We start from the raw sequence: 18,161 nt of genomic DNA, 5'->3' as shown, positions 1-18,161 counted from the left end.
TCCTGATGGACTTGCTTTCCTTTCTGGGTATTGATCCCTTTTTGAAGAGACGACTCGCTCATTTACAAAAGAGCTTGAGAACTGCTGCTTTGAAGGCACAGAAGCAGCGCGGTGGTAAGGACGCATCTCCCAGGCTCAGACGAGCCCTGTGCGGCCACGGGCCTGGGCCAAGCCACCACCCCCTCCGCCCCAGCAGCGCTGGTCGTGAAGTAGGGGTAAGGATGTTCCCTCGACTTCTTAGAAAGGTTATAGGATCACATGCCTTCCTGTAGTAATGGGCTGTGAAAACCGGGAGAGAGCGCGTAAATGCAGGAGTCACTGGAACGCAGCCCTAGGGCCCGCACAGCCCAAAACCTGCTGGGCGGACCTCTGCATCCTCCTTACGCCCGGGTCCTGCACAGTCATTCTGTCAGTTGTGCGGGACCCCTGAGGACTTCCAGCAAAGCACGGGGCTGGGTTTAGGAGAATAAGCATGGCCCCAGGGCCCTGTGACAGCCTAAGGGTAGCCACCCACTGACGGAGCCTGAACCACTGGGACACAATCCTTGTTTTTCACCCTCCTTGCACTGACTTTAATGACTTCCATCTTTGTTCTAATCTCTAAGGTCCATGTGAAGAAAATCACACAGGATTTCAGATATCTCAGTCTATATATGTGCATCACAAAAGCTTTCAACTTTAAAACCAGTCCTATGTCTGGTTATTAGAGATTAGAGGCCTGAATCTTTTCATGTGTATTTTCAACCCAAAGTTTTTATATTTATCTCCGTTTCTGTTATACAACATAACTGTACTTGGCTTAAAAATAAAACAATAACTCCTCCAAACTCTCAACTGTGTTTACGTTTGCTTCCGTTCATTTTTCATTTACTAGAGTGAAATGTCCTTGCCCATAACCTCAAATCCACAAGCATGATTGATTTCAGAGGTTGCGCTCAAGGCCTGCCCCACCAAGCAGAGACAACAGACCACCTAAAAACGGCACTGATGAAAACCACAAAGTGTGATCTCACGTTTGCCGTCACATTTTGCATCTGCCTTTTCAGATTCACTTGCAGATGCCACTATAAGCTATTTCCTTATTCCTAAAGAGAGAACCAGAGAAGCTTATGTTTAAAACAATAAGAATGTTCATTTTAGACATATTAAAAATTATCCTATAGTTATACATTAAAAATAATAGTACCACTTATTAAAATGATAACAATAATAATAACTATATTATTATAGTTATATAGAAGGATATAGAAGGATAAGGAAAGCAGGCCTTGTCCTGATCAGTCACTACATGGTATGCGTGGGCCACTCTCCAGACCCAGGTGCTGTATCTGGGAAACTCTCTGTCTGGGGTGAGGCAAGTTTGGGGGTGGGAGGGGGTACTTGGGAAAGGCAGTGCTATGCCAGATCATCCAGGATCTTCTTTAAAGGAACGCTCTACTAGAAACCACCTTTGCTTTCGAAACCCTCCTTTAAGGGTATCACGCACTCCTCCGACTTTTCTTCATAGCTTTATACAAAGTAATATTCAGGCTAGGGAACCTGGAAATCTCCTCCAGGTCAAACAACTCCTTAAATCTATCCACAAATTTATTTTCTTTCTCCAGCCTGAACTTCATGACCCAGAGGATGATGGTAGATTCTTTGCACAGATGGTCAAAGGTAACAAGGAGTTCTTCCAGGAAAGGGTGAGCGTAGACAACGTCGGCGGCCAGGATATAGTCAAAATTGTTGGAAGACCTGGGGAAGTTCTCATCTAAAGCTACACCCCAGGAGAGTTCTTTAACCTGAGGCAAATGCTTACATTTCATTTTGGTGTTTCGGGAAATATTATATTGCAGGTTTTCAAGTAATTCAGGTAAATCTGTGGCAGTCACGTGTGCACCTATGAAACAAAGAACAGTAGGAAAAGGAACCCTTGAGGGATAAGGTAAAGCAATCAGGTTTCAAGCCAGCACGCGTTTGCAATTCTGCACAATGGCTAACCCCAAGGAAAGACTGGTCAGTACACGCAGGAGGGAAACTCCTTCCAAACAGATGCCAAGGCAGCTTTATGCCTCCCCTTACAAAAATTTTAGATTCCCATAGCACTTTTTAACTCCCTCGCATTTTTCTGTTCTCCTGGGTTTTTTGCTATTTATCTACTACCTACTAACAGAAAATATGCTAGAGAAAGAGAAAATTTGGGACCTTCAGTGGAACAATCAGAAGTCACTGTTGAAAGGTGTAACTGCTCTTCACTAAGAGAATTCTGAGCCCAAGTGAGTGTAGACCGCGCCGGGCATCCTGTTGTGGAGCGGGAGGTGCATGGCGTGGAAAGAGGCTTTTCAACAGAATCACATTGGACGTGTCACGACATCCACATTTATGTCCAAGTTTTCAGCCTGAGCCCCTTACAAGTATAAATATTCCCACCAAAAAAATGTTTAAAACCTAGCCACCACGTGAGCATAGTGTTCCTACAGCCAAAAAATACAGATGCAGGAAAGACTACTCGGGTGGAGAAGATATGAACCACCTCTGAATTAAAAGTGAATAGTAGAAGGAAGAAATTGGAAGAGGCAAAGTTGTAGAAATCAAGAATCAATAAAATTGGGCCCTTAAAATATGAGCTGTGGCAGAGCCTGAAAATACCGTGTAAATAAATCTAGGATTGGCCAATTCCATGTCATCAGGCAAGAATAGACTGGGGTAGGGGCAACTGGGTGGCTCAGTGGGTTAAGCCTCTGCCTTTGGCTCAGGTCATGATCTCAGGGTCCTGGGACTGAGACCTGCATTGGGCTCTCTGCTCAGCAGGGAGCCTGCTTCCCCATCTCTCTCTGCCTGCCTCTCTGCCTACTTGTGATCTCTCTCTCTCTCTGTGTCAAATAAACAAATAAATAAAAAAACCTTAAAAAAAAAAAAAAAAAAAAAACAACAACGAATAGACTGGGGTAAGGAACAGGAAAGCAGAACTGGGAGAATTCTAGTGCAGCCCAGACCAGTTAAGAACCCTTCGTTCCATTGTCGCGATGACAAGTTTCTCTGGTCGTTGTGGTTGTATTTTGTGGGAAATATTAAAGTGGGAGGGCAATATGCATATCACAGAAATACGCTGGCATATTCTAGTGTGGGTGGGTTTGTCATTTTCAATAAATCCTTTCAAAAGTCCCAAGACAAGGAAGATTCCTTCTGTGCACAGTGAATATAAATTATCTGACTATTAAGTTCTTTGTGTCTAGAAAGGTAAACGTCACGAGTCGTAGAACACTAACTAAACAGAGCCTCCATCTTTTATTATTTGTGTCAAGTTATAAAAGCAGCCTAAAAGGATCAATTCTTTTTCGTGAAACAATTGACTTCCCAAAGCACAAATGTGCTCCTGATCAGGAAGCCTCCAGGTATAAGTCCAATGGCACCACTGACCACCCATACTAAATGGAATGGTGACTTAGAAAGCAATATCAGGAAGGAGCAATTTAAAAAAAAAAAAAAATGGGGGGAGGACTTCAAGAGCCCCATATTTCCCGTGTTTGAAAGTTGTAAATTGCTAAATCTTCATTTCCTCTCAAGATTTTAGAGTGGCAGGTGTGCAATTCTAAAGACCAAGGGAATCAAGACACATTTGGGCGGTGCACCTCAGAGAAGGCAGCTAAATTAAGGCAATAAAACAGGTAACAACAACAGAGTGAGACCAAAGGGAAGCAGAAGCAGGCTCGGGCATGTGCGGAGACTGTCACACGTGTCATGAGAAAAGGAAGTGCTGGTGAGAAAAGAAGGGGGCCTCCAAAGTAGAATGGAGATGAACCGAGAAAAGAAATGCAAAGGGAGCCTGGGTGGCTCAGGTGATTAAGTGTCTGCCTTTTGCTCAGGTCATGATCCCAAGGTCTTGGGATCGAGCCCCGCATCAGGCTCCCCACTCAGCGGGGAGTCTGCTTCTCCCTCTCCCTCTGCCTCTGCCTCTGCTCCCCCTGCTTGTGCTGGCTCGCTCTCTCTCTCTTTCAAGTAAATTAGTAAAATCCTTTTAAAAAATAATATAAAATAAATTTTTAAAAAAGAAAGAAAAGAAGTGCAAGGGAAAATGCCTAGAAGCAGACACGATTGGTAATACTCCTCTCTTCTAATAGGTATTTTTCATGAAAGCATAGGACTTCAAAACCTACAAGGAATGGACAGCTACCCGGGAATGTTGAAATATGGTAAACGTCTCAATAAAGACCACCAGAGTCAGCAGCAGTAGATTCTGCCTGGGCCTTGTGTCCCACATGCCTCCTTCAGCAGCCTCCCAATTAGAATACACTTATGACTTGGTGCTCCATGAGCAGAATACGACTTCACAGAAAATTCTGAAACAAGCCAGTAAGGTGACTTTAAAACTGGTAGTGTCTCAGGGCATCTGGGTGGCTGAGTGGGTTAAGCTACTGCCTTTATCTCAGTCATGATCTCAGGGTCCTGGGAGAGAGATCCCTGGGAGATCCCAGGTCCCTAGGAGAGAGCCAAGGGGCTCTCTGCTCAGCGGGGAGCCTGCTTCCCCCTCTCTCTCTGCCTCCCTTTCTGCCTACTTGTGATCTCTTTCTCTCTTTCTCTCGCTCTCTCTCTCTCTCTGTGTCAAATAAATAATCTTAAATTTTAAAAAAACCAAAACTGGTAGTGTTTCCGATGAAGTCCATTCAAACAATTAAGGAGTTAAAAGTAGGCCTAGGTCAGAGTAAACTTGATAGTAAAAGCAGCTAATGACATCTGATCATTGAATTCTCTGACCCTGTTCAATCAAAAATACCTACTTACCAAGTAAACTTGCCACGATGGAGACTAGCCCTGTTCCAGCTCCGATTTCAATCACATTTTTGTCAACCATATTATAGTGCTTTGCATTTGTTTCCAGAAAATAGCATAGAACGAGGGCCTATGAAAGTTTTAAAAAAGAAAAGAGTAGTACTTTGCAAGTAATATCAGAAAGTAAAATTAAAGTCTATTAGATAAATCATATACCCTAATGCTATGACATGTGTACACTGTGAATATATGCGTGAATATGTACACACCACTACAGAAAATTACCAACAGAAGCACATCCTCCAACAGGTTTGACATTTAGACTAGACAAAGTCCTTGGGGATTGTGGGGAGATTAGAAAACAGAAACTATGGAACTCAGTTGCTTAAGTTTGATTATCTTTAAAGAAAGCAACTTCTAATAATAGTTATTTAAAAGAAGTGTGTGGGATTGGGGCAGACAGTGGAGGGAAGGGGGGTTCTGCACCCTTCATGGACAACTGGTAAAGGATTGGTGGCCTTGTAGAACATTCTGCATGTTGAGACTGATAGATTTCATTACGGTTTTTTAACTCAAATGGAACCAGTTGAATGGGAAATAAAAATGTTTGCTATTCTAAACTCCCATAGTCACAAAACACTGGAGGTTTAAACAGCAATCTCTATTAACCCTGCAATCAAAAATAAGATTAATCGGTGGAAGCATTTTCCCAATTTTGTGATTTACAAGTTTTAGCATTATTTGAGTTCACAAAATAGAACCATGGTACCTATTTCTTCCTTCTAAATGGTACACAACAAGGAACAAAACTGACTGGAAAACCATTGAAATATAGAAAATTTTGTGTGAAATTATACCGATGGCCAAACAACAGCACCGTAACAATCCATGGCTTCAGTAATCCGTATCTCATGGCCAACAAAACGAAATTCCTCCCAGGGGGTGGTTGTTATTAGGCTTGGAACAAAACATCTTGCCATGATCTCTGCAACCACCTTCTTGTCATCATCTCTCTTCGCTGAAAGGAAAAGAAAAGGTCAATGATTGTGGTTGTGTTGGTAAGAACCGGAAAAAAGAACCTGATGGAAATGTAGCATTTCTATTCATTCTAAGTTACTTATATTCGTTGACTTTAGGTGCAGCGTAAGAGTAAGGTAAACTATTTTAAAATAACTCGTACTATAAGCATCCATTTCTTCCAAGCTAAAACCCACAGCTTTCTGATTTTCACCAAAGTGATTTCCATTTATGCAAAGCCACTTGAAACAAATTATAACTCATATACCTTTTTAAAAAGCAACATATTTCAAGGGCTACCAATCTCTTCATCTAGAACAAGAGGAAGATTGATGATGGAACATAAGATCTTGACTGTTCACATTGACTACATACTGTAAGTCGCTATGTCAATAATGTATTGTAGCGAACCCTTTATGACCCGCCTTTACCCAGGCTAAATATATTTAATACCATCCAACATGATACCTTTGTATTATTTTATGTATTTATTTTGTGATGAGAGCAGTTAAGATTTATTCTCTTAGCAAATTCCAAGTATACATTATTATTAACTATAATCACCATGCTATGCATTGGATCTCCAGAACTTATTAATCTCAACGTAAATGAAGCCTCAAGAGACTTTCAAACTTTTCCACTGCATTGAGGTAAGAATAAGTAGAAGTGACAGTCTTAAGGCCTTAAGTCCTGAGAGATGTTATTTCCAACTCTGTCCTAGGAGCTCCAATAACATCATTCCCCAGGATTCAGGGAGCAGAATGGCTACATGGAGGTAGATCAAGTTTGACACTCAGAGGCCACAGTCCTAGGGGGGCACTTCCTGTCAACAAGAATTCCTGTCCTGGGTGTCTGGGTGGTTCAGTCGTTAAGCGTCTGCCTTCGGCTCAGGTCATGATCCCAGGGTCCTGAGATCGAGGCCCACATTGAGCTCCTTGCTCAGCAGGAAGCCTGCTTCTCCCTCTGCTTGTGTTCCCTCTCTCTCTGTGTCAACTAAATAAATAAATAATCTTTAAAAAAAAAAAAAAATTTCCTGTCCTAAATTCTGTGATCTTTCTGTAGCATCCTTCTAAGGATCCACACAGAACCAGGTACTCCTCGAAAAAACTCTAACTTGACTTCATGCCATAGGAAGGGGCCAGTGTACGCCCACTCCACCACCAGCACAAACACTGACTCTTGGCAGAGATACAGGAAAACAGAGATGAAAACCTGATCATCTTCAGCCAGAGTCACCTCCTCAAATCTCTTTCACTGTACTTCTGCAACTATGACATCCGTTCACATGCAAGAAGAGCTCGAAGAACCAAATAATATTGGTGACGCGTCTTACCGGACCATGAACTTTCGTTTCATTCTATTCACAGGCCTTGCTACGATGGGGTGGGGGAGGGGGGCAGCATTTGCTGTGTAAGTTCTTAAGGGAAAAGCAGGAAACAGTAATTGCTTCCTTGACCTTTCGCCGAATGTGCCCTCTTGGGCCTCCTTGCATACTCTTGGTAAGTGGAGCACTTTTTGACAAGCCACCCAAGGTATCAGGGATTAATAGATGTTAGAGTACACTAAATCCCAGGAGCATCTCCTAAAGTTCCAATTTTTGATATAAAAACTTTGCCAGGGAATATTTACGGCTACAGTCTGACGTCTCTGACTTTGCAGTTTCTTCTAAAGGTTAGTGGACCAGATTAGTGCTATGGTCCTAACAACCTGGGATCGAGCCCCGCATCGGGCTCTCTGCTCCGCGGGAAGCCTGCTTCCTCCTCTCTCTCTGCCTGCCTCTCTGCCTACTTGTGATCTCTCTCTCTCTGTCAAATAAATAAATAAAAATCTTAAAAAAAAAAAAAAAAAAAAAATGATTCCTGGGGTTTTTTTACTCTAAAGAAACAAAACCAGCCATATTTTTTTTAGGATGGCCACATCTTTACCTTTATAAGGAAGTAAGATTTAAAAACATATGTGTGAATATATTATTATAATAAAAAATTACTGATATTATCCTCCAAAAATACAGGATCTTCAAGGAGATTTAATGAAACAACAGTAGCCACTATTAACTGCAGATACACTTAAAAGAGCAAAACTCTATCCATCCACATGTGGTCATTCAAAATTAATTACACACCTAAGATGACTATGTATCGTATAGAAAATATGATCAGGTTGAATAAAATTTAATTGATAATGTTTCATATTAATATTTTCTTTTGCATTTAAATACCATGTAAACACTACAGGCATTCCTGAAGACGTCAGTCTGATAAAAAGATAGCATAATTATAACAGGAAACCAAAATGTGCCAAACTTGGCTGCTTAAAATAATTTGTCTAGATATAACATGTAGGGTTTTAAAAGCAAATACACATGTGCAGTTATTTCTATCTTAAAACTTTGCTGTTTTTCACCATTAACTTTGATTTAAAGATTTTGAGGTAACAGCTTTAACAGTAGTTAGTTATTTACATTGTTAGTTATTTAACAATTTTAACAGTAGTCATTTATTTATGTCAAAAGACGTGTTTAATATTAAGTTTTAGCAATATTCGACAAGGGCCTCTGAAGTGAATCTGTAAGAGTGCACCATAGGTCCTCACGTGAGCCTCATAATAAAAAGGAGAAATCTAGTCCCCAAATATTATTCAAAGAATATGTTTCTTAAAATACATGCTTAATTATTTAATGAATATGGGATTGAATCTTGAGAAGATTAATGAATGAGTAGATATTCTTTGACCTTTCATTAAGATTTGAAGAACAATTTCCTCCAAGCATTAATAGCATTATCATACAATGGAATTCTAATTTGCATTTCTGAAGAATATTTTTTCCACACACATATTCCGTCCTTGTTACCTAACACTTGGGCCCTGAGACAAGTAACTAAACCTGAGTAATTTCACACAAAACACTGAATCTCGACTTTCTTACATGAAAAGCAGAAAGCTGATATCTGTATCTTTAGATAAAAGCTATCTACTATAATCTTAGAGTATTATTTTATTAGTGAGTTTGATATTAAAACATAAATTTCAAAACAAACTGTAAATAAAACATAATCAAGACAATATTATAATTATGTTGCTGTTTTGGGCTCATCTTATTTTAATGTTCTTTGATACAAAAAAGATTTAACACCATTTTCCTGCTACTAATCTTTGCTGATAGTGAATAAAATCTACCAGGTGTTCTTGTTCTCCTGAGAATTAACAGTTTCAAGTATGAAGGGAAAATTAGCAGGATTCTGGTATGTTATGATGATGCTTTTCTTAGGATGAAAATCTAACAGTGAATTCACTTCGGAGGCTAGATTGCCACAAGCCTTCAAAAACAGAAGCACTCTCTAGATTCTTCGCTTTTATACTTTTAAGGTCAATAACAACAATAATAAATGAAAGGGTCAGATCACAGAAATACACTGGGAAAAAAATGTCTTTAATAGCTCTGACAGGTGAATTTAAGCTTCCATTCGAGGGCTGTCATGAAAACCTGTCAGCAAAATTTAAAGTAAAATCCCCTCTACTAATGAAAGAGACTTGTCATTCAACTGAATCTTCTATTCAAAGATGAATGTCATGTGCTTCTTAGAAATAGCTAGAGATTAAAAAAAAAAAAAAAGATGTTAAAGGTATTTTCTGATTAGTAAGTGGTCACAGGCTAACCTGAAAGATAGAATTCTGAATGCCTCAGCAATGTCAAGGCCTTGGGCCTGATGTTAAAACTAATTCCTGAAAAGAGTTCACAAATACTTTTTGTCTGGAGGTCTGCTTAGTTTCAAGAATATACAGAGACTGTCTCTTTGATCAAGTGGGTCAGAGGATGCTACATTTACAGAAGAAAGACAATTCGTCTTTTACTGGACTGCTCAGGATGCAAATGGGAAAGAAAAAAAAAATGAGTTGTACTCAAAGTCTGCTGCTGGGATTGTTGTGGGGACAGACACCTAAACAATTGTGGAAGAAGCATGATAAACATAATAAGAGAAGTATTTCTAAAGTGCTTCGGGAAGCACCACTGGTTGGTGAATCAGGAGAAGCATTCTGAAGGAGACATTTGAGCATGTGGAAGGAAGAGGAAGGTTGCCAGGCAGAAGAAGGGAGATGAACGGTCTGCCACCGTGGGGAGACGGGCCAGGGGAGTGGTCAAAAAGCCCACGGAGCACTGGGTGTGATGCCAAAACAATGAACACTGTTATGCTGTAAATAAACAAATTAAAAAAAAAAAAAAAAGCCCACGGAGCTGGTGTACAAGGTACCTGTTGGGGTGTTGTAGAAAATAAGCCTAAGGAAGCAGATTGGGATTGCATTTGTGGGAACAAACAGAGCAAATGTTGACCTTTGTTCTCCAAGGTGAGGAGTTTAGGAAGGAATTGACGTGAGCAAATTTGTCACTGAGGCACTCACCTCCGGTAGCAGCAGCTGAAGGCTACGTTAGAAGCTCTTGGAAGACTATTGCAATAGTCCAGGCAAAAGATGGCAGAGGTGAACTAAGGCAGCAGCACTGGGTTTAGAAGCCAAGCATGAATTTTTGAGCCTGTGAAGTAGCGGTAAGACCTCTTCTCCAGGGCAACCATTGACATGCAAACTTGACACTCAAATCTGTGTTCGGAAGACATTTAAGGCGGACTGACATATTTAAGAGTGAATTTATTCAATAGTGGAAAATGTATTAGTCTTTGTAGGTAGTTGTTCGGGTTACTTTTTAAACACATACCATGTGTTGATGAGTGAGTCTCACATTAGTAATTAGACTTCCTGGAGTCCTTCAACTATCACATTAAAACTATTGCCTCAGACTGTAGTTTGATATGTCCCTTCAATGGCAACAGAACTACTCAAATAAACTTTCTTCTTCATAACCCAACTCTGTAAAGATATATAAAGATGCTTGAGAAAGATTTTCATCTGATATCCCTAAATAATACGTATACTAGATTCTGAGAAAAGCCAATGGACTGGGAACCAGAAAGGTGAGATCATTATCAATGAACACATTGCAAGTCTAGCCAACAGGCCTCAGTTACAGCTAATTCATTTATTCACTCATTGTATTCATTATCTGGGCACTACGAATATAAAGATAGAGCAACATAGATAGATAGCAACGAGATAGACTCAAAAGTAGAACGAGAAAGCTCCACATCTTGGAGAGCTCAGGAAAGAATCACGTGAGCCCTGACGATGATGAGTCTGCAAGTCAAATGAGAGGACAGGACGTGCAGAGAACACAGCACGTGCAAAAGCCCATTGGCAACAAGACTCTTGACCAGTTTTCCAGTTTGGGAAACTCTGAGAACTAAAATGTAGGATAAGTGAGGGTTGTAGCATGAGATAAAATACTTATGTCATGCTAAGAAGTCTTGATTTGGTCCTGTTAGAGATGATGAGGCACAGAATAATTTTAGGCAGAAGGCGAATGTGACAGGATTTGAATTTCAGAAACGATCATGCAGCTGCAGAGGAAGACAAGAGAGGGTACAGAAAGGGTGCTGACCCAGAGCGGGGGCAGCCAGGTAGGTGGAAGGTACTTACAACAGTCACAAGAAGAGATAATGAAGATCTGAAGGAAGGCAATTGTTGCCGTCAGAGGGAAGGAGGGGTCAGGAAACACGAGTTGGTAAAAAACACGTAGGATGGAACGATGAATGGTGTGAGGAAGAGGGACTAGGATAATTCTAGATTTCTGGGCAGCCAGAGAAATGTAGTTGCGATAAACTGAGACAGAAAATATAGGTTGGGCAGGGGTGTAAATCTGCAAAGGGAAATTATTTTCTTAACGTGTGTTACTCTGTGGAATGACGCACTGGCCACAGACGTGTGCCGTTCAGATGAAGGGAGGGTACCACTGGGCGCACAGCGGCGCGACGTCTCCAGCTCTGTCCCTTTGGCTCCTCAGAGGCCATGCCTCCCCTGGGGCTGCACGCTAATGCCACTTCCCTCCCCATTTCACAGATGGCACGCAGCTAGCAGATGACTCGCTCCCTCTCCTCTCACGTGTCAGACCTGCACCGTGATCTGACGGCTCTCCCCGCCCATTTCTGTCCCTTCTTTCTTTATCGTCCACAAACATCCCCCCCCATAAATCTCCTGCACATTTAATCCCACTTGGACATCTGCTTCTAGAGGGCTCTGAACAGACGCAAGGTAGTAAGGAGGACATTAAGTAAGCAGGGGCAGATTTGGGAGTCATGCGCAGAAATCACTGAGCCCGGGGCTCGGAGGAACCTGCTCCAGGGCCCCAGACCGCGTGGAGCTGTTTTATAACACACTGCTCTGTGGGCTGACGGCTAGAGAGTAACTGTCACCAGGAGGCAGGCAACACAAGATACTCATAATAGTTAATGTAGATAAGGTTTTAGAAGCTTAGACTCTTTTTTTTTTAAATATTTTATTTATTTGACAGAGAGAAATCACAACTAGGCAGAGAGGCAGGCAGAGAGAGAGGAGGAAGCAGGCTCCCTGCGGAGCAGAGAGCCCAACGTGGGGCTCGATTCCAGGACCCTGAGATCATGACCTGAGCCGAAGGCAGAGGCTTTAACCCACTGAGCCACCCAGGCGCGCCGAAGCTTAGACTCTTAATGCAGCATCAGAAACTATACACAGAGGACTATTTGGTATGTACCATAGTCCTAACTTTAATCTGTGCGTAACTTAGTGATGTCCTATAACTCTTGGACCTTCAGGCCAAGGTGGAAATAGAAGAACTGGGCTATAGGTTTGTCCCATCTTTTTGAAGCACAACATACTAAGTATAAGAGTTAGGAGAGGTAAGGTCAATATCCTTCAGCACTGAAGAACTGAGTGTTCCTCTGGTTAGTGGAAGTCTTTCCAACAAAAAGCCATCTGATCCTGCCCCAACAGCACACACTTAATCTGCCTGTGAACATATTTTTAAAGCTTTAATTGGCGATCTAGATGATTATGGGGTGTGTTTTCTTGTGTTATAAAATATTTTAATACTAGTTCTGTTTCAACCGTACCTTGAACTTCTTCCATTTCCTTTGTAATTTGCCAAATTACTGTATGCACAGTTGAAATCAAGCATTGTTACTAATGATAATGATAATGGTGAAATTTTATTCATAAACTGTACAGAAACTGAATCTTCATCCAAAACATCTAAATGGCTGGATTCTCTAAGTGATTACGACTTTAAATGTTTAGGTTTGCAAAAATCACTACAGTAAAACCATTGTGTTGAAGACATGTAGGCTGCCGACACCGGGCATACTCCCAGCTCTCTTGGCCTAAAGATATGCTCACCTAGGTAGAGGCCACCTGGTATGCCTAAAGAAGGAAGGGGAAAAAAAAAAGCCAGAACTACATTTCTTAGAAAACAGCCATGTGTGGATAAAGGAGAGAGGAGAAGAAAGAAGCCAAGATCATTAAATCTGTACAACAAATGTTCTACAAAAACGTAGTACTAGCTCTTCAGGTCTACATCAACAGTGTGTGTCTGCAGTTTTTATCTCAAAACAATAGTTACATGATCCACGCAAAGTCACTCTTAATATCAAAAATGATGTAAAAATAGGAGGTCAGGGGGCGCCTGGGTGGCTCAGTGGATTAAGCCGCTGCCTTCGGCTCAGGTCATGATCTCAGGGTCCTGAGATCGAGCCCCGCGTCGGGCTCTCTGCTCTGCGGGGAGCCTGCTTCCTCCTCTCTCTCTGCCTGCCTCTCTGCCTACTTGTGATCTCTCTCTGTCAAATAAATAAAATAAAATCTTTAAAAAAAAAAAAATAGGAGGTCAGTTTCAAATAACTACAATTAGAGCAGAATTCAAACTTAAATTCTCCTTATACTGAAAGGTCAAGTCACATTATATATTGTCTCTATTAATACCTCAGAGTAAGCATAAACACAGACTAAAAACGTTTTTATAGTTTAAAAACATCTTAAATGCAGGCATTCATAAAAACTTGTAGCTTTACACAAAACTATTTTTATCTCCCTTCCTATCTAAAAAGATACACAAGATACTCAGAATAATTAAAGAAATTACATAGTTAAATAGAAATTAGTTAGTTAAATAGAAATTATAGTCATGTAGGTAGTGTATAGCACTTGGGGGGAAAAATCTAGTCTTTTTCATATTTAAAAAAAAACTCTACACACTTAGCAAGTTTATATATTTAATTTGTTGATCAAAATAATCTCGAACATACCATCAGCACCAAAGGAATAGCAGTAGACATTTCACATTATAGATATTTTCAGGTTAGCAAACACAAGCCAAGATACAATATGCAATTGATAAGTCCTAGCTCTGTTTAAGACATTAGGGAACACTGAGAAGGTAAGCACTTATATTCTATTAGTTGTCTGTCTTCTTAAATTATATAAAGAAACATAAAATAATTTACCTTTTTCAGCTCCTGGATCCATTAAGCAATGAACTAATAGATAGCTATATATTGATGTTTTCTTGATCATTTCTTGAGAACTAGGCAAATAATACATTAAGATATCAAATGGAAATAATTAATTCAAAAGTGTGTTAAGTGCTTTTACATTTACCTAATAAAGCCTAAGTAACATCAAACATAGCATAGAAAACTCTATCAAAATTTTGTATATTAATAAATCATGATTTAAGACAGACCCCCCCCCCAAACACACAAGCTATCCAATACAAATCAAAATTCAGACAAAGGCCTCAGAGTCAGAAGTTTTAAAAGCTGCTGGAAGAAGCAAAGACGTTACTTCACTCTAGACTACCTCAGCTATCACCAAGAAAGACATCTTTATAATGACTGGTCAGATAGCAATCTTCACATTTAAGAAGTGTTAAAACATTGGAAGAAAATGAATTTTGTTCAGTGTAGTGAAAAACCATAGGATTAATCTAAAATACATGCAAAGTTCACTTGTTTCTATCAGCCCATCATTAGTAAGTACCCAATGTCTAATAGCCCCACTACCAAATGGCCTTTTGAGGAGCCTTCCCTTTAAAGAACCCATACCATCTCGGCAAATCCATTTTTAAACTGAAGAAATTCAAGTATGTTGTGCCTCTCAAATAAAGCATATCATGCAAGTAAGTTTAAGTGAGCAGTTATTCCAACATTGGGAAAAAAACGATTTGATAATTTACAACTCAGTTTTGGTTCACATTATAAATAATCACAGTACTACCGTGAATTTATATAGCACTCCTTTCTTCCAAGGATCCCAGAACACTTTTCACAGCCACCACATTATTCTTTGCAGTATGTCTCAGTAAGTCAGAAGAGAAATCATTTCCCCCTGCAGCTTACGAGTGAGGAAAGAGTGAAGTTCAGTAACATCCGGTCCCTGAGGTCACTGGCTAAACAACAGCAAATGCAGTCACGCGCGTTTTGTTCCCAATTTAGCTACTCTTCCATTGGGGGGGAAAAAAAGAAAGAAAGGAAAAAAGGAAAAAAGAAGCAGTCTTCATTCCCCCTGTCTACCTTCAGGTCAACATTTTTTAAATGTTAAGTCCGGATATAACTAAATGGGTTAGTTGAGTTTCTAGAAGCTTAAAAAGTATCATTCACAACTTTTGTTTTGCTGGAGAGACCTCAGAGGGTGCTGGAAAGGTCACCCCCGAAGCATGCCTGCAGTTTACTACTGTACACGCTGGCAGCGGGTCCTCGCAGGAGGGATTAGGATCCTGACAGCTGCAGCTGCCCAGCCTCCGGGGGCACAGTGTGGAGCTGGAATGCCCGTAAACGAGGGGGCTGAAGGATGAGACCGTTCCATGCGAGTGTCTCCTGCATAGACCTAGAGCCAGCCAGTGAATACAAACCACTCCGACCAGCGAGTGAAGAAAATCTGACCCCTTTTTTAACTTCAGTGCCAAGAGTTATTTAGGACTCCACAGCGATGACGTCCAGTGAAATGGAGGCAGCGGACTTTTTATGTAACCTGTCTGAGTGTGAATATCATGTTCAAAATCAGGCAGCTGCACCAGAGAGTTAGAAGATGTGTGCAGTCGTGCTCTGGGCATGGCACCAAATTACAATGCCTTCCTACTAGCACTGGGCCGAGCGTGTCTGTTACCTGGACACTTGCATGTGTACACACAGGGCCGCATCTCAGAGCACGTGTAAATCTCCCTGGTCACTGAGAATGTCCTTAATAAGAAGTTATTATGGGTAACAAAATTGAGCAATATTGTAAAGTTAAATAAACGTAGAGGAGGATAGGTACAGCTCCTAAGAAATACTTTATACAAAGTTGACTTGAGGTCATGTTAACATATTGGATGGGACTAGCAGTCTGGGAGCCTGGTTTTAAATTTGCTTGTGATTTTAGGCATTTACTTAATGTGCCTCTTGGCTTCCTCATCTGGAAAACAGGGATATAAAAGGTACTCAATATATATTTGTGGGAGGAATATGGTAGGTAAGAAAAAAAAAAATCTGCAAACTGTAAAATCCTAAACAATGAAAACTATTATTCATAGGCAGTTAATTCTGGGCAGAGTATATTCTTTTTATTTTGGCTTTATCTATTTATTTACAAGAATAAAGAATCATTTGGTGAATAAAAATTACCTGTCTTTTTCAAGAAGTTATTTAAAAGATCATGAAACCTCAGTGCTAGATTTCTTTTTTTTTAATATTTTATTTATTTGATAGAGAGAGATATCACAAGTAGGCAGAGGCAGGCAGAGAGAGAGGGAAGAAGCAGGCTCCCTCCTGAGCAGAGAACCCAATGAGGGGCTCAATCCCAGGACCCTGAGATCATGACCTGAGCCGAAGGCAGAGGCTTTAACCCACTGAGCCACCCAGGCGCCCCTCAGTGCTAGATTTCTTAAGAGGCAGAATCCCCAAATCAATCACTTAAACTGACAAGACAATGATTATTTCAGTTACACTGAACTGTTTGAAAAGCACATAGAGACTTCTGTCTCCACCTGTGAGTAGCTTATAGCACACCTCTGCTTCTGAGAACTAGAGAAGCGTATTACACACACACACTAGAGGTCAGGAGAGAGCTGCTAAGGCAGCCAAGAATTCCATGTTTTTGCTGATTATTGATTTTAAAAAAGAAGCTGAGTGTTGCTGGGGGGTGAGGGGTATGGGGAGGGTGACTGGGTTATGGACATTGGGAAGGGTACGTGCTATGGTGAGTGCTGTGAAATGTGTACGCCTGATGAGTCACAGACCTGTACCCCCGGGGCAAATAACACATTATATGTTAATAAAAAAAATTTTTTTTTTTTAAAAGAGGCTGAGAAGCCAAAGGGAAGACAGCAAGGAAGGATGCCAGCAGAACTTCAGGTGATCGCACAGAACTGGGAAGACAAAGAATGGGGTTTGGAGCTGGCAAGGCTGCCAGGAATTGGGAGCCCAAGATCCCGGGAAGCACAGAGAAATAAACCCCACACTCAGCACCAACTCCTCACTCAAGACATTTACTCAATAAGATGTTAGGGCAAGAGGCTGATTTTCCAACAAAGAGTAGCTGAAAGCAGAGCAAAGCTCACAGTAAGAAACACCCCAGCTGTCAGTTGGTACCCCTGAAAAGCTACTTTATTTAGTAAGGGGGAGAAATGGGAACATGGAGTCTTACAAAGACTGCCAGCCAGCCTTGGATCCACTCGGTCCTGGTTACAGTCAGCTGATCTTCCCCTCTGCTGCCTGGCAGAGTACCTTCTGGAATCCTCTGCAGAGGAAGATCCAAAATAGCTACAATCTTTTATATACAATGTCCAGCATTCACTCCAAGTTTACGAACCACACAAACAAAATAGAAACAACCCCGCAGGTAACCCAGATTTAAACTGGAATTGTTAAACTGGAATTGTGATGAAGATACTGAAAGGGTAGGTGACAAGAATTACACCAAAGGACGCAAATCTATAAAAATTAGTCAAGAGAATAAAACTGAAAATACATGAAATACAGAACCCAACAGATGCATTTAACAGCAAAGGTAGAGAAAGCTGAAGAAAGATTAGTTAAGCTGAAAGATAATTTTATAGAAAGAGTGTATGATGGGCATCATCCTACATCGTACCCATGAGTATCCAACTCTCTGTGAATAGTGATCAATTTACTTTGCTGCTGATGGTTTTAAACAGGCAACCTATTTTATAGGTAAAATTGCATCTTGAATTACAGAAGATTTGAGGGGAAAAAAAAAGATTTGGGTTCAGGTCACACTTTCCTACTAGATGGGTGAATTTGGTTAAGTCAGTATCTCCAAGCTTGTTTCTTCAACGGTAAAAAAGGATACACCTTGGTCAGAGGGTTAAGAGAAAACAGGACAAATATCAAAGTGTTCTATAAATACTATATTTACGGCACAAGCTGTATATCCATTTTTCCTTTTCCTGGGTCCAGAGCCCAGGTTGAAATTACATTGCAGTGTATTCCTAGCATACTCTGAAGAATATGTTCGGTTCAGTCCAACAGGAGAAATGATTT

The 18,161-nt window shown here is 40.7% G+C and overlaps 1 protein-coding gene across 1 annotated transcript; it reads right to left on the bottom strand.

The window, feature by feature from the left end:
* Positions 1–1,131: 1,131 nt before the first annotated feature.
* Positions 1,132–15,733, bottom strand: LOC123955994 (putative methyltransferase-like protein 21E). Its single transcript, XM_046028209.1, has 4 exons — positions 14,127–15,733; positions 5,610–5,770; positions 4,765–4,882; positions 1,132–1,882 (listed from the first exon to the last, which is right to left on the bottom strand). Exons 1-4 carry the CDS (start codon positions 14,221–14,223, stop codon positions 1,479–1,481), a joined length of 780 nt encoding a protein of 259 aa, XP_045884165.1. The 5' UTR covers positions 14,224–15,733; the 3' UTR covers positions 1,132–1,478.
* Between the last annotated feature and the right edge of the window lie 2,428 nt (positions 15,734–18,161).

This window comes from Meles meles, chromosome 14 (genome assembly GCF_922984935.1).
Source record: "Meles meles chromosome 14, mMelMel3.1 paternal haplotype, whole genome shotgun sequence".
NCBI classification, from domain to species: Eukaryota; Metazoa; Chordata; class Mammalia; order Carnivora; family Mustelidae; genus Meles; species Meles meles.
The sequence above is the reverse complement of the archived record's forward strand: the minus strand, read 5'-3'. Positions and strand labels throughout refer to the sequence as shown.